Genomic DNA, 15508 nt, shown 5'->3' with positions numbered 1-15508 from the left:
AGGTTACAGATCCGGCCTCACATGAATCTGTACTTCTGAGGGGATGTAAACCATGCTATTCACATTCTCTCTTCTGAAAGGACAGTTGTTTGGAACCTGAAGTCATAATCAAATCTATGTGGGCGACTGTGGCGCAGAAGGGTTGTCCACCAATCTCACAGTTATTGGTTCAATCCCCACCTCCTCCAGTCACATGTCGAAGTGTCGTTGAGCACGACACTGAACCCCAACTTAGTTGCTCCCGGTGAGTGTTGGCCAGCTGCATAGCAGCTCCCCTCATCGGTGTATGAGTGTGTGATTGGGTGAATAAGAAGCAGTTTAAAGCACTTTGAGTGCCACTAGGTAGAAAAGTGTTATATAAGTGCAGACCATTTACCATTTATCTAACCTATCTGGCACCACCAGACACATTCCATGTCATGACTTATTTATTTCGTGTTTTATTTATTCATCTCGTGATTTATTTCAACAGTGATTTGTTACACTTCATGTAGAACTGGGACACCATTGTTATTACTTAAAAGTTAAAAGGGCTTACAAATTAAAAGGGTTTTGTAGTAGTTGGGTAATGACGTAAAATAACTGCAGCTGAGGATAGTTGCATAAACTTGCCTAAGCCTTTTTAAACTCCTCCCTGAGTCTGTTGAGCTGATTGAAAGGTTCAGAGCCCCTGTCACAATGAATAGCAGTTGTCACTGTCTTTTGTAGTGTTTACTATATTAAATGTTTTCAGATCATGACAAACATTTTGACTACAAAGTAAATAAAGAAGTAAATACATATATCCAGACATTTCTGTTATTTTCTGTGAGTAATTATGTTTATATAATTCTGATTTTGGTAATGATGATGTTGACTACTAAAAGGATACTTGGCCAATCCATTGTGTTGCTTCAGCAATATTACAAAGGTTTACTTTAACAAAGCTCATAAAACCATTAACAGTGTTAGAGTAGCAGAATTTGCCTTGATGCTAATACATTGAATATGTTTGGCAAGAAAGTAAAGTATAGAATCATACATGTACTAACCTCAGGACCAGAGGCTCTAGATACGCCGCTTTCACTGTCTCCTTCTGAGAAAGAGCCTGATTCGTCACTGGAGTTGCCACCACTGGCACCAACTCCCTGTTCACTTTTGACCTTGGTGAAACCCTGAGAGAAGACCACTTTGCCACTGTGGGGGTTTCTCTGCTCCACCACCCCAGCCAAGCAGTAAGACAATCCAGAGATGGAGCCTGGGTGTGGAGATGGGGAAAAGCCTGCATCCTCACGGTAAGAAAACAAGGAATGGGAGCTGGAATTCTGGGTCTGGGGCTCAGACAAAGACTGGGAGTGGGTTGATGTCCTGATGGGAGCAGGTCGGCTGGTTGTGAGGTTTGACGGAGCAGAAAGAGAAGGAGGTTCTACCTGCATCAAGTTTGAAGCTTTTTCTTTGAACTTCTCATCCACGTATGAATGGCCGGAGATTTCTCGCTCACCAGCTGCTGAAGAGAAAATAACACTGCGTCTGTCCAGCTCCCCCTCCTGGTTAGAGGAGGATGCTTTGGACCCTGGCCTATCTATGTTCTTGCCAATGCCAGTCAATGCTGCTGGTAATACATCTGCAATGCTGCTCTTGAGGTCCATTGCACCTAGTGATTCCCTCTTATCCCTCTGCCTGTCTTTGACCAGTTCACTGTGGTTGAGGGACAGTCTGTTGGTGAGCAGCTGCTGGATTGTTGTGCTGGGCACACTGCTGAGATCCAGGCCACCTCTCTGGAGGTATGAGCGTAGACAGGATGAGGGGGAGCCTCGGCTTGGAGATTGCTCCGTTGCTACCGGAACCCCTTCTACCTCCAACTCCATCTCAAATACCTCCTCAGTGCACAACTCTGAGTTGCAACCATTCCGTACATCTCCTTCCTCAAACACAAAAGGTTCCTCTTTAATTCTGGATGGTGAAAGTAGAGTTTGTGAAGCAGCACTGCTCTGTGCTAACTGTGAGCTCACAGGGCTTACTGAGGTATGATTGGTTGAAATGACATAATCAATGTCATGATGGTTTTCTCCATTGTGCTTAATGTCACAGGTCTGGTACCCATATTTCCTGTATTTAGGGCACTGGGTAAGGTCAGAAGGAAGTGAAGCAGTGCTTGCTACATGATTTGTCTGCTGCCTAGTCTCTGCTAAATCATCCAAGGATACTGCCTCAGAAAAGACTGTATCCTCGATCGTGATTTCATCATCATATTCCACCTTTCCATTACTGACATGTTGGCTGTCATTTTGAAGCTGGGCTTGAAGAAAGCGGAAGCAGGAGTCCTCCAAGTTGTGAACACCAAGAAAGTCAGCACACAGGATGACCTCATGAATGTTCTCCTGACTTAAAACCAGCTTGGCTGTGTAGGCAAACTGGAGCAGTGGAGCAAAACCCTTAGCTGTCACCTGTATAGGAGAGTAGAGAACAATTTCAATTAAATTTGAGCATCTAATAGCAAATGAGCAAATGTTAAATACAAATGCTATGAAGCAGCAGCACTTATTGATGGAATGGGAAGAAAAAATGTTGAACATGCATATGGTAAAAAAAAAGTTGTGCTGTTCAAACAAATCTGAGCAATAGTGAAACATTTAAAACTATTTCTTGTCTACCTAGCAGCTTGGATATTCTCCATGGAGATCTAGTACCAGGGGCCTCTACCTTAAAGTCCACAAAACCCATCTCAAAGAATAAGAGTTAGAGAAACTTTTCCAACTATGGAGGAGGGAGAGTGTGTAAACAACATAAGTAGACAGGGTTTGAGCTTCTTTGTCTTTTCCATTCTTCACATAAATACTGCTTACTTTTTATGTGCACAGTCAATTGCATCACAATGAATGCCTTTAAGCAGAGACTGCACAAAACTGTGTACTCTTACTCCTATTTATTTAATTCACTGATGTCACATAAACATAAAAGACACAAAAGTCATAAAAGTTCTTGAAGGAAAATCAGTTAGGTAGAAAACATCAGAACCCATGACAATGCTCGTCTTTGTGTTGAACTGTGGGTAATTTCTTTTTTTGCTTGTCATGCAGATAGAATGAATCAAATCTATACTATATGATAACAACAAATAAAGAGAATGCACATTAAACGTTAATTCCTGAGATATTGCGTTGTTTTTTGGAACAATATATGTTCATTTTGGAATTGATGCCAGCAGTGCCACATGAAGGTCTGAAAGCACCGATCATTGGGTTTCTGTCCTGTACCTTAAAATATGGATGGTTATGAAAATTATGAAAAATAAATGAAAAAATCTCCTAATTTGGTGCAATGTTAAATTTTTCTTGGAGCAGCCTCTCACTCTCAACCAGAGCAGGTAGGCTCCACTATTTTGTGTGTGTATATGTGTATATATAGATAGATAGATAGATAGATAGATAAAGATATATAACTCTCTCTCTCTCTCTCTCTCTCTCTCTCTCTCTCTCTCTCTCTCTCTCTCTCTCTCTCTCTCTCTCTCTCTCTCTCTCTCTCTCTCTCTCTCTCTCTCTCTCTCTATATATATATATATATATATATATATATATATATATATATATATAAAACTCTAATTATCTCAAAAATAGTAGTCGCAGAAAAGGTTCATGTTCATCTTAGCAAAAAAATCTTTTCCGTTCACATTCAGATTTTGGAAACAGACAAATTTTTAGGTCTAGGCTTTTGATAAAGTTTATAGTTAGTTATAGTCATGCTGCTATAGGCTTAGACTGTTGGGGGACCCACCCCCGATGCACTGAACTCCTTTCTTCCTTTTGTCCTCTCCTTTTACCCCACAATTATCACCACTTTATAACATTAACTTTCGTGTGTTCTTTCTCCAGTAGCTGTCTTTCTCCTTCTCTATCCTCCCGCTCTCTGACCCTTTCTGCAGGTGTCCTAGGATTTGGAGCTGTGTGTTTTCCAGTGCACAGCTACTGGTCAAGGCAGATGGTGGAGGTTTCTTCCGTTAAAGGGAGTTTTTCCCTCTACACTGTTGCCTAGGGCTTGCTCAAGGTAGAATTGTTGGGTTTTTTCTACACATCTTTATAGTCTTGAATTTATTCTGTAAAGTGCCTTGAGATGACTTTGTTGTGCATTGCCCTATATAAATAAAGTTGAACTGAATTAATTTCAAACCTGTAAACATTATGTTATACACACATTTGACTAAAATCAATATGGGCCCTTTTTGTGAATGGCGCTATAAAAATAAAGTTGAATAGAGTTGAACTGGGTGTCAACTATTTTAAGTTAGCCCATCAGCTGGTCAGTAAGGCTTTAAGAGATCAATAAGTAAAACTGCACAATAAACTTTAGAATTTCTATGAATTTATATCGGGTTTTTTACAAGAATTGTTGAAATGGCAAAGGGTACAATTTCTGTTAATTAAATACACAACTTTTAACTTAATTTAATGAGGTTCATTTAACACCCCATGGCCTTCAACAGCCTAGGTGACCAGATCACTCTGTTCAATTCAATTTACCACCCATTGAACATCCTGTAAGTACACCTACTCCACAAAATGTTAACATAGAGTTAAGAGAGCACAGTAAGTTGTACAAAAAGAGTACAAGACACAAATTATCTGAGTAGTGGCAAGGAGAAGGGTAATGAGGCAAAAGGCTAAAACACTAGTTTTGATTGACTAGCACTGACTAAAGGATTACTGGTTGGCTTGTCAGGTTAAGTAGTTCACAGTCTGTGAAGACAGCATTATTAATTACAACTGAACATTTATAATAATATAATAATAATATAATTTTAATATTTTAAAAGTCATTACTTTTCCCCACAAAGATTTTTCATACTGCTAAAGCACCTGAACAACTATCTATAGAAAACAATAACCTAGAAAATAACTTTTGCCACAAAAGCCAAGAATTCAGGAATTTGCCCAAATGCCAGAGAGCAGAGTGTATAGACAAAAAAAAGCCATGTTTAGAGTCAGTAGGGAATAGACTCGTTGTAAAGTGCTGATGGTCTGCATGAGTTATTACTGTAAAAGGTAGAGACATATTAATCAATCTGACAGATCTGGGCCATTATATGGTAATACCAGCCACTGGGATCAGGGGCTGCTCCCCATTCAGCCTCAGTGGTGAACAGAAGCAGTAGCACTATCAGGGCAATTCCATTAATATTCATGTCCAACATTTGTCTGTAAACACATCAATTTAAGTCAACCCTACCGTTTCCATCCACATCATCACACTTCCTTTTTAACCTTAAATAGCAGAGGAAGGTCATGTTAGCTTTAGTTCAGCATCCTCCTGTTCCTTTTATACATGCATACAGTCCCACTCATCCACACTGGCACAGTAGCTGCCCACAGTCAAAGCCTATAAAGGACTAGTTTTCAAGGACAGAGACCAGACTGGGTCCAAGCCAAACTCCATAAAAATAATATGCTATAGTATAGCATAGGCAATTCTTTTCTGTCAGGTCTGTGTCAGTACTGTTTGTCCTGAGTGGGTCCAAGTGGGCCCTAGCAGTTGTAATAATGTGATGACACATTCTACTTTTTCCCACTCCGGCAACTGGTTAATTGCTGGAGCATCATGCTGCTGCTGGTACTGCTGGTCTCTCTCTGTTTGCATCCGTTCTGGTCCACTGAACAAGTCACATTGCAGCACTCAACAATACATCAGCTTAATCAGAGTGGGCAAAGAACGTACAGTCACTTGGTCCATAGTCTGCCTCATTTCCAATGCCCTGAGTCTGTGCAACAATTAGTCCTTTTTCAGTATATTTCAGACTAAAATGTATTGGGAATCCTCAAAACACAGTCACTAAAACCAACAAGTATTTGTCTCTACTCCTGCACAATCAGTCTGCAACTTGAATTACCTTATTCGTTTTTGCCGCAGACCTCTATAGTTTTTAATAATTTTCAACTTTATCTAAACACATCATATCACATCAACATGTTTCTTCATTGCAAAGAGATTGTTAACAAATGTTGCACCAAATGCTTTAAATAATTGTAATTTTGTACAACTATAGGCTAATCTCTTGTCCATAGTTGTTAGAAAGCAAGGAAGGGAAGATGTGGTAGTCTACCCTGAAGTAAAGGTTTTTAACCATACATTTATAGTTTCAAAGCATTAACTGAGAAAACTCTTTCCCAGAATTTGAAAGTTCGAGTTCTGATAAAAACCTCAAAACATGCAAGTGTTAAGAGTGTTCTCATTCTGGCCTTTACCTTCTCTGGCAGGGTAATGATGGGCTCTGCTTCACACGGTGAGCCACTGTGCCCCAGCAGGGCATGAAGGAAGTAGCGGCTGCTAGCAGCAAGGACGGCCCTGTGTGCACGTACTTCCCTGCCTTCCACCAGTACAGTAACATCACAAAGGATGCCCTGCCGACGCTGTTCCTCTAGGCTCAACAGCACATTGGCACAGTGAACCTTGGATTCATATACATACATGGGTGCTGCCACCTCACTGTCCCGCTCCTCGTCTGACGACATCACTCTTTCTAGCACCCTGAGTAGAAGAAAGACAGAAAGAAATTATTTTATGTCAGGAAACTATATGGGACCTATATGGGTTTTTGATGGAGGCTTTTGATTGTGTTCATTAAATTGAACTTTATTCAATTAAGCTTTATTTATATAGCACCAATTCACAACAACTGTATACTAACAAATGCAAATAATTGCATAGTTTTTTATATGGATTATATGGGCATGTACTACTTTAATTCTGGGAGAAAGCTCTTTCACATAATTTTTGGATTGATGTCATAGCTCTCTGTTGCTTGCAGATTATATACTGTACTATTTCCCAGAGATCGGATACTTCCTTTCTTCTTGTCATTATTATGTTTATTATTTCCGTAGTAACAAAACAGTGTGAGCAGCCTGTCATATGGTGGGATGTGCACAGTGGTCATACAGACCGATGCCTTTCTGTTTAAAATTACAGAGAGGCATCAGAATCAAATTATTAATTCTTAGAATGTTTACTAAATAATCAAAATCACAAATATATATGCAATAAGTATATCCAGTGAAAGACAATATACAATATCTGGTTCATGAGTTTATATTAAAAGAAAAAGACGTTTTTTGGATAATTCTATTCATATAGAAAAAGGCTTTCAAAAGTTTACCTATATGTTTGTATATATCTGATTCATTAATGCATCATTTGATTACACATAAGACTCCACAGGGCCCATAACCGGGGTTGGGGTTGATGTTGATGTTGGTGGGGCTGTTGTTGTTCCTACTAATGTTGAAACCAAACCACAAAGTAATTATAATAACATGATGTGTCATAAAAATCTGATTGTCATTCCAATATTTACCGCAACTGCCAGAATGTTGCTGGTCTCCTGACAGAGACTCAGATGTTTGATGTTTGATCAGTAGAATGATACATTTAAGATGTGCTAATGAAGTTAATTGTAAAAACTATTATAACTTATTTAGCCAGTGCTAGCTGTACTGGTATACCTGTACATGGCTTACTGCCTCTCATATTCATTGTTCTCCCACACCCTGTAATTGCAAACATAGTGGCCTAACTTTTGTTTTGTGCACATTGGACTTCATTAGAGTCTGAAATCCGACCAGCCCATATGTGACCTTGTCCTATTTCGCAATGATGGGCTGCTTCACCCTAAGGAAGAGCACAGGAACCTGTACTAAAGTCATCCACCAGGTGGTGATCATGAAACTCTAATTTTGCATATGAGGTGCAAAACCATGTCACCAGTCTTTAACTAGAGAGCCAAAGTAAAATTAGACTGAAAACAGGCTGGATTACAGAAGTCATAGAAACTAATCCTTAATCCAATTAAGATTTGTAACTTTGGTAATATCTACACATATTGGCCACTTCATTTATTTTATTGATTTATTTCAGGGATAATGTATATTCATTAACATTTCTGTAAACATGACAGAGTTAACCAGAAGCCTTATTTTTCCTCTGCAGACAGATGTTAAATGTCACCCTAAAAGCCACATGATTATGAAACATTTCACCATCCAATAAAAAATACCATGTACTAAGTGACCCTAAATGCAACAAAGAATAAAATAAAAGATTTAAAAATAATTGACGGGCAGAAACATTACATTATCAAGAATTTATTAAGAAGCCTTCCAAAGTGACGTTTTCCAGAGGCTTTTCTTTGTGTTTCATTTCAGTGCTGTAGTACATAAAGCCCTGATACAGACTGCTGAGCATGCAGTCTGTCTGTCTTATCAGCCTTGGGCTCTTGGTCTGTGTGTGTGTGTGTGTGTGTGTGTGTGTGTGTGTGTGTGATCAGGCATAGACAGGGCTGCTTTCTGCTGATTCATAGCTTTTGTATAGATAGAGCCCACCACTGGGGGGTTGCTGAAGTAGTGTTCTGGCTTGTCTCCCTGTGGCCGATGGGCAAATCATCTCAGTACAGCATATAATCTTCTGCTTTCCGTCAGGACCATTTCAGGCTCATACACTTCTCAACTGCTTTTCATTGTGCTTGAGTATTTCTCACTAACACTATTTGTCCAACCAGTATTAATGCTGTGGCTGGTCAATGTATTAAATATGAAGGCACTCACTGGCCACTTTATTATGTACATCAATACAATCTGAAAAATCTGTGTTTATTATTGAGGTTAGTGGGTGGCCACCCTACTTAAATTGAATGAGGGGGCTAAAACTTTAGCTTGATATTATTCATGGCAACATGACACTTCTTGTTTCAGGTCATACAAGTGAAGACTTTAAACACTTCATGTTTTATGTCTCAATATCCTAAGATCAGGATCTCTTGAAAAGTTTTGTCCCTCTTTTAGATATGAGTGGCACCATGTTTAGGATAACCTTATTTTATTTTCCAATTAAGTAGGTAATTTATAGACAGACTAAATAACGGTACTTAATATCAACACAATCTTTTGGAACATATCACATTAAACATAGAGCAGTCGTCCACCAATCCAAAGTTGTTGGTTTGGTGCACGGCTCATCAGGTTACATGTTCAAGTGTCCTTGAGCAAGACACTGAACCCCAGTTAGTGTCATGCTCCCCCTATTGGTGTGTGTGTGTGTGTGTGTGTGAGTGTGAGAACGAATAGGTGAATGAGAAGCAGTGTAAAGCACTTTACCTACCAATAGGTAGAAAAGCACTATATAAATGCAGACCATTTATCAACTTCTACGTGAAACAAGAAGTATCTTGTTGGCATAAATACACAGTCGCAATGTGTACTGCAAATTAAGTCTCACTTTATAGCTATTTAAATTTATTTAAAGTTATTTTAATTAGCTACTGACAGCTCTGTTTTAGTTTAAACCTGTGGTTCCCAATGTTTCTTCCATGGAGCCCCCCCTACTTGTATCCAAGAAATGCTGACCACCACCAGCTGCACTCACATGCAGACACCTAAAGAACTGTGTTGGGCTGTAACGCGTCATTAGTAAGTAATTAGTGTAATAATGTATTCAGTAACAAGTACTGTTAAAAAAATAATAATTCTATTTATTTACAACTATATATGCCCTCCAAAAACAACTTTGCAACATTACTTTTGTTATCACAACATCAAAGATTGATTTGATTGATTCATTGATTAATATTCATTTTCATTGTGCTTGCACACATCACTATTAGCAGCACCATAAGCTGGTTGGAAGATGGTAGTGCCCACATTTAGTGGTCACATCTTTACAATAGTTAAACAGTATTGATTGTATGGGTGATGCTTGATTCAAATACCATGCAGTTTGTTCTATTTACAGAACATGAACATCTCTGTGAACATGATTACTTTAGCTCTCTGCAGTCAGTACTGGCTACACCATCACATCAACATACTGAAATTATTTGGAGACATTGCATAAACACTTCCTGCTCTGTTTATTCCCCCAATTCTCACTTTGAATTAGCAGAGCCTTTGACTTGTATAGATATGCTTCATGTTGCTTTTTGCCCTCTCAACCATGCTGGGTAAACTGTTCAGAGACAGTTGAAGGGCTTTGGTAAACAAGACATTGCCAGTGGTTTCATCATCTTGTCTGGGCTCTGCGCTAATATGTGTGAGGAGAGGATGGTATGTTTCAGCAGCACACTGGGCTCATATCCATAAAACCCACACTGTAACATTGGTAGTGATGGGGGGACAAATACTGAAATGCACTGACATGTGTACTATATGTTGGATATTGATACACATAAAATAAAAAGAACACAATACCTTGTGGCCAAAATATGCAGCAGTCTAACTGAATTGTTCAGAATGGATTTTTTCGAGTTTTTTTGACTGGTCTGGTACATCATAGAGTAACAGTTGTATTAATGAGGAAATATAACTATCCTCAGGTCGATCCTAAGAATGTCATGGGGCTGTTTTGTCTGTGTGCTGTGTTTCAGTTTTGTGATTCAAAACTTAATAGTACAGTGAGATGGTGACATGACTGACATGACAGATGTCTGTTGGTTAGCTAGCGAACAGATCAGGGTAGCGCTGTTTATCTAAGTAGTCAAACATCTCTGTTTTCTTTATAACCACTATAGTAAAACATTAACACAGCCATACAGAAAATCAGCCAGCCTATATTTACTGTTGAACCAAAGCAAAATCACAATTTATTACACAAACTTTGAAAAATAAGGCCTTATCGTAGGTCTTTTCTCCCTGCGGTGGTTGTAATGCTGTGCAACAACATCAGAAATTTTTGCTGTACATTTGCAAAAAAATGTTTCTGCTGCTGTAACATAAAAATTTCCCCACTGTGGGACAAATAAAGGTTTATCTTATCTTACCTTATCTCTTATCTTAGATATGATCTATGAAAGCCGAGACAGTGTTTAGATTTTGCTAAATTTGTTTCCCTGAGAAATTATACTGTTATCAGGAGATAATGACAACGATAATAGCATTCATGGCTGTTCTCAGCTTAGGTAGGTTACACTATCAGAAAAACAAACAAAATGTTAGTCCTGACAGTAAAATTAAGATACCAGATTATGCCAGGTAATAAAAGACAAGCGTGTTAAAATCAAATGTATGTATTAGTAAGATAAACAAAATAATATTTACCAAATCATTGTTAATATTTTTTTACATGGATATGAGATTACTCATATGATATAAGATTACTTAATGATATGAGATTTACTCTTAAAGGGGTAAAACTGCAAACCATCAAATCTGTAAAGTTAATGTTTTATCTGGGAAAAAAAAAAGAGTTTACTCGCAACTCGCTTAAATGCTTTAACCTCTGCTTTGAAGGTTGAACATTCAGTTGCAGGTTTATAAACTTTCTTATGAACGCAGCAATCTGTTTATGAACATGCAGGTTTTGGCACATTTATTACATGCTCCTTTTCTGCAAACAAAGGTTTGTAAAATAATGAGGGTCTGTAAATAGCACGTATGTAAATGTAATTGAATATTGTGAAATTTAATTGAAAATGATGTCACTGAAGGTAGATGAAGATGGTGGCAACTCAGCAACATCAGTATAGAGTGGCATTAGCTTGCTATTGCTATAAGTTACAGGTACTGATTAAAGCTCTGGTGGAGACAAAAATCAATGTTTATTCAGCATGTCTTCTGTTTGACATTACTGCTGTAGTTGACTGATGAGATTAATCCTACCATTGGATTTTTTGGCCCATGTACAGGTTTATTCCAGTAATTTAATCATTTGAGAGAAAACTACTTCTAACTTCTACTAACTACTTCAAGTCCTCTCATTTGCATCATTTGCAGGAAAGGAGACCTGAGTATTTGCAAAAACTGATCAGTAGAATGCCTCCATTGTCAGGCAGTTATTACTGCTTTACATGCAAATAGATTAGGACCATAAGTCTGTGCTCAAATAAGCTTAAAAATGCTTACTAAAGACCATGTGGTATTTCAGCTTTTCCTTTTTAATAAATTTACAGATATTTCTAAATTTCTGTTTTCATGTTGTCATTATGGCATACTGAGTGTAGATTAATGAGAAACAAATAAATAAAAGATTGTATTATCTGCAACATAACAAAATTTTAAAAAGTTAAAGGGGTCTGAATGCCCTATATAATGAAGCTAAACCATCACTCACACATACACACAACTATGACTTTTCCAACCCTTGAGACAGAGATGAGCAAAGGTGGCCAGAGACACACACAGCCCATCCCAGCAGGCAGAAATATCCAGTGAATTATTCATCATAGGAGAAGCAGAGCCCAAGACCAGGCAGGGATCCCCCAGAGCTGAAGCTACACACATATTAATTAACAAACACTAACAATTTACCAGTTCCACCATGTGCGTATGTGGTTGGGTAAATCCAATGTATGTCCCACTTTCCACATCCTTTCTTGCCTTATCCCCTGCCCTGATTATGTCATATTTTTATCTGATGGTGTCTATGGGGTATTCAAGTAGCATATTCTGTTTGCACACACGTGCGATTGTGTGTGCGTGCCCTTTGTTAAGTGCAAGAACATGTGTAAGTTTCTAAGATTAAAAAAGTGAAAAACATACAGTAAGTATTAATTTTTACATTTACATGTACATTACATTTAGTTATTTGATAGATGCTTTTGTCATGTAAGTCACATGTGAGGTTCAAAACAAGCTAAAAACCTAAGTCAAGGAGACAACATTAAAGCAAATTACCTATTTTATTAGATGCAAGTGCAAGGACATGTCAAAATCAGACATTGATGGTAACCTGAGAAAGCCTTTTAGGCCTCAAAATAAAAGTATGTCTGTGAGAAGCTATCCTAGAGGAATTTAAACAAGCCAGAATGGATTGACTACATCAGCTGTGTATCTCTGATACCTGGAATGGCATTACCAAAAGAAGACACAGGACCCATGATGCCGGGAAGAAACACTGTGGATCTGACAGAGGAGAAAGGGTGGATTTGGACATATTGATTAAAAGAAAATGTATGAGTAAGGTTAATCATTAAAGAAGTGTAGCCAAGAAGACGTGTGAATACTTTTGATGTATTAAAATGTATCAAATATCAAAAGAATTTAGGAAAATGGCTAAAAGGAATTGAAATGTTTGTGTGTAATCCTGTAATGAGGCTATAACAAGGAGGCTGTGCAGAAACAGACAGCTGGAGAAAAAGGGAACTTACATTGACAAAAATAGAATGATGGGATCATGGTAACTAACAAATCTGTGGACACAATAGACACAATGGTAACAGACATTTTTTATCAAATTGTGGGAAAACTTGGTGACTGGTCATTTTCACTTCAGCTTGACGAAACAACAGACATCAGTGGAAATGCAAAGCTTATTGATTTTGTTAGTGGATTAATAATAACAATGTTTGTAAACATGTAGTTTTCTAAAAGATTTTGAGAGGATGAAACAACAGAAGAGGACGTATATTTAATGTTGTTAATGTTGTTAATGCATTCTTCTCAGAAAACACTCTGAACTGGAAATCCTGCACCAGTATCTATACCAACGCAGCCTGTGATATAAGCAAGGCTTATGGCACAGATTAAATGAAAATCCTATAGTGCAGTCGACACACTCTGTCATACATAGGGAAGGATTGGCATCTAAGAAAATTAGTCCTTACAAATTAGAACAATGTTTTAAATGATAGCGTCAAAGTAATAAACTTCATTAAGCCACTCAAAAACAAAACAATTGCCCATGCACAGAGAGGTTGGCCTACTCTCTCGAATAGACTGCTCAACAGGTTGTTGGAAGAGCATGGATCTCTCAATACCACCTTGTATATAGACACAAACTGGCTTGCAAAGCTGTGCTATCTAACAGCTATCTATTCAGCAAACTGAAGCAAATGGATGTGTGTCTGCAGGACAAAAGGACACCAGCATTCTAACCCTGTTTGACAAGGTCTGTAGGTTCCTGAAGAAAGCGGAGCTGTGGAAAAGGGTATGTGCAGATGAGGATTTCACCTGCTTTGCTCAGGTGAATGCTTTTACAATAAATTCAAGACTATATAAATCCCCCTTGATCAGAGTTAGGTGAGAGTGATGAGGAAAACCTCCATTTAAAAGAAGAAACCTTCAACAGAACTCAGCTCAGGGTGGGTGGCCATCTGCCTTGACCAGCCAGGTTCAGTAGAAAGGGGAGAGAAAAAACAAACAAGAAGCAATAAACAAATAATACTCCATATTTGATCACTACAGCTTAGAAATAGAATGCTCATGTTCATTATTTAGATTTTGTCTATTCACAGCGTTCATGTGGCTGTTCAGATATTATGGTTCTTGTACTGTCCTTTATGTGTTTATGGGCTTTTTCAGGGTTATTTATGATTATGATGGAATGCATTGCCAGTATTAAAGTATATTGTCTTGTTCAGCTGACATATGTGCACACAGTGTCACATTGGTCACATTCATATAGGATACACAACCAACCTAAAGTTTCATGGAAACATAGCATCAACACTGATATACCTGTCATAAGGCCTGCTCATTTTGTTAGCTTAAACACATTTTTGGATAAACTGATATTTTTAATGATTAATATTCAGGAAATCATCAAAGCTATCAAAAGTCTTCCTCCGGGGAACTTCAAAATCTGTATAATGTCTCCTAATCAGTTGCTGATATTTTAATTTACCAACATTTTAACCTCATGGTGGAGCCAGAGGACAGTCTGGAGTTCACCAAAGTCAGTAGGATTCACTGTCTAGCAGCCAGGCTTGTCGGTACACAAAGTTGTGCAAATACACTACTTACATGTAGCTGGTGAAATAATTTAGTCTGGACTAAAGTGGAGGATCAGTCAATTGGTAAGAGTGATTTAAAAAACATAAAATAAAAAAATCACACTCACTTGCCAGTTTATTAGGTACAGCAGGAGCTCTGCCATGAATTCTACTTTTACCAGGTTATAATGCAGTTTTGTTTTTTCAAATAAGGTGGCCAAAACATATGAACCCCTTCTTGATATAATGGACTCCAGAAAGACTCCACCATTCACCGTGACCTCATTAATTAGTGGAATAGTACAAACATAATATTCCTGACAGTTGTAACTTTAAAACTAAGAAATTATAAACTTGTAAAAGTAGGCAGAACTACTGTATTGGACTGCATTAGAGATATACCTAATGAAGTGGCCAGTGAGTATATGTATTATCTTGAAAGATGATTGTTTGCTTATGACTGCTTCTTTCTCTTAACTTATCACACACATACAAATAAATGAATGAATAAACTTTATCTTGGAAAGGAATTATTCACAGCTAAAAATAGTGCTCAGTCCTGGCTACATTACCAGGGCCCTCCCTTAGGACTTCCCTATCTCCGGAAATACAATGCCATGACATAAGCGCCTCTCATTCAACAAAGAATCTTTGTTGACAAAGCATCTCTCAGGAACTTTAACTTGCACTGTGGTCAAAGAGATCCTGATAAACTACCTCTGAGGTCACTGCCAGCAGTGTTTACTCGCCCTTGAGCCTTCAGTATCCCTACATAAGTCACCTTACCATTGTCAAGTGGAACTGAATTCAGTGCAATTTAGACCTCTTCATCCCCCTGCATAA

The 15508-nt window shown here is 38.1% G+C and overlaps 1 protein-coding gene across 2 annotated transcripts in view; it reads right to left on the bottom strand.

Moving 5' to 3' along the window:
* LOC137115698 (transcription regulator protein BACH2-like) overlaps positions 1-15508 on the bottom strand; it is a 65968-nt gene that overhangs the window by 34708 nt on the left and 15752 nt on the right. For both annotated transcript variants that reach the window (XM_067495477.1, XM_067495476.1), the window contains 2 exons: positions 6216-6498; positions 1032-2426 (listed from right to left, as the gene is read on the bottom strand). In XM_067495477.1, coding sequence (XP_067351578.1) covers positions 1032-2426; positions 6216-6482 — 1662 coding nt within the window. In that variant the 5' untranslated portion in view covers positions 6483-6498. The remainder of the gene's footprint in view (positions 1-1031; positions 2427-6215; positions 6499-15508) is intronic.

The sequence above is a fragment of the Channa argus genome, unplaced genomic scaffold (assembly GCF_033026475.1).
Source record: "Channa argus isolate prfri unplaced genomic scaffold, Channa argus male v1.0 Contig023, whole genome shotgun sequence".
Classification (NCBI taxonomy): domain Eukaryota; kingdom Metazoa; phylum Chordata; class Actinopteri; order Anabantiformes; family Channidae; genus Channa; species Channa argus.
The sequence above is the reverse complement of the archived record's forward strand: the minus strand, read 5'-3'. Positions and strand labels throughout refer to the sequence as shown.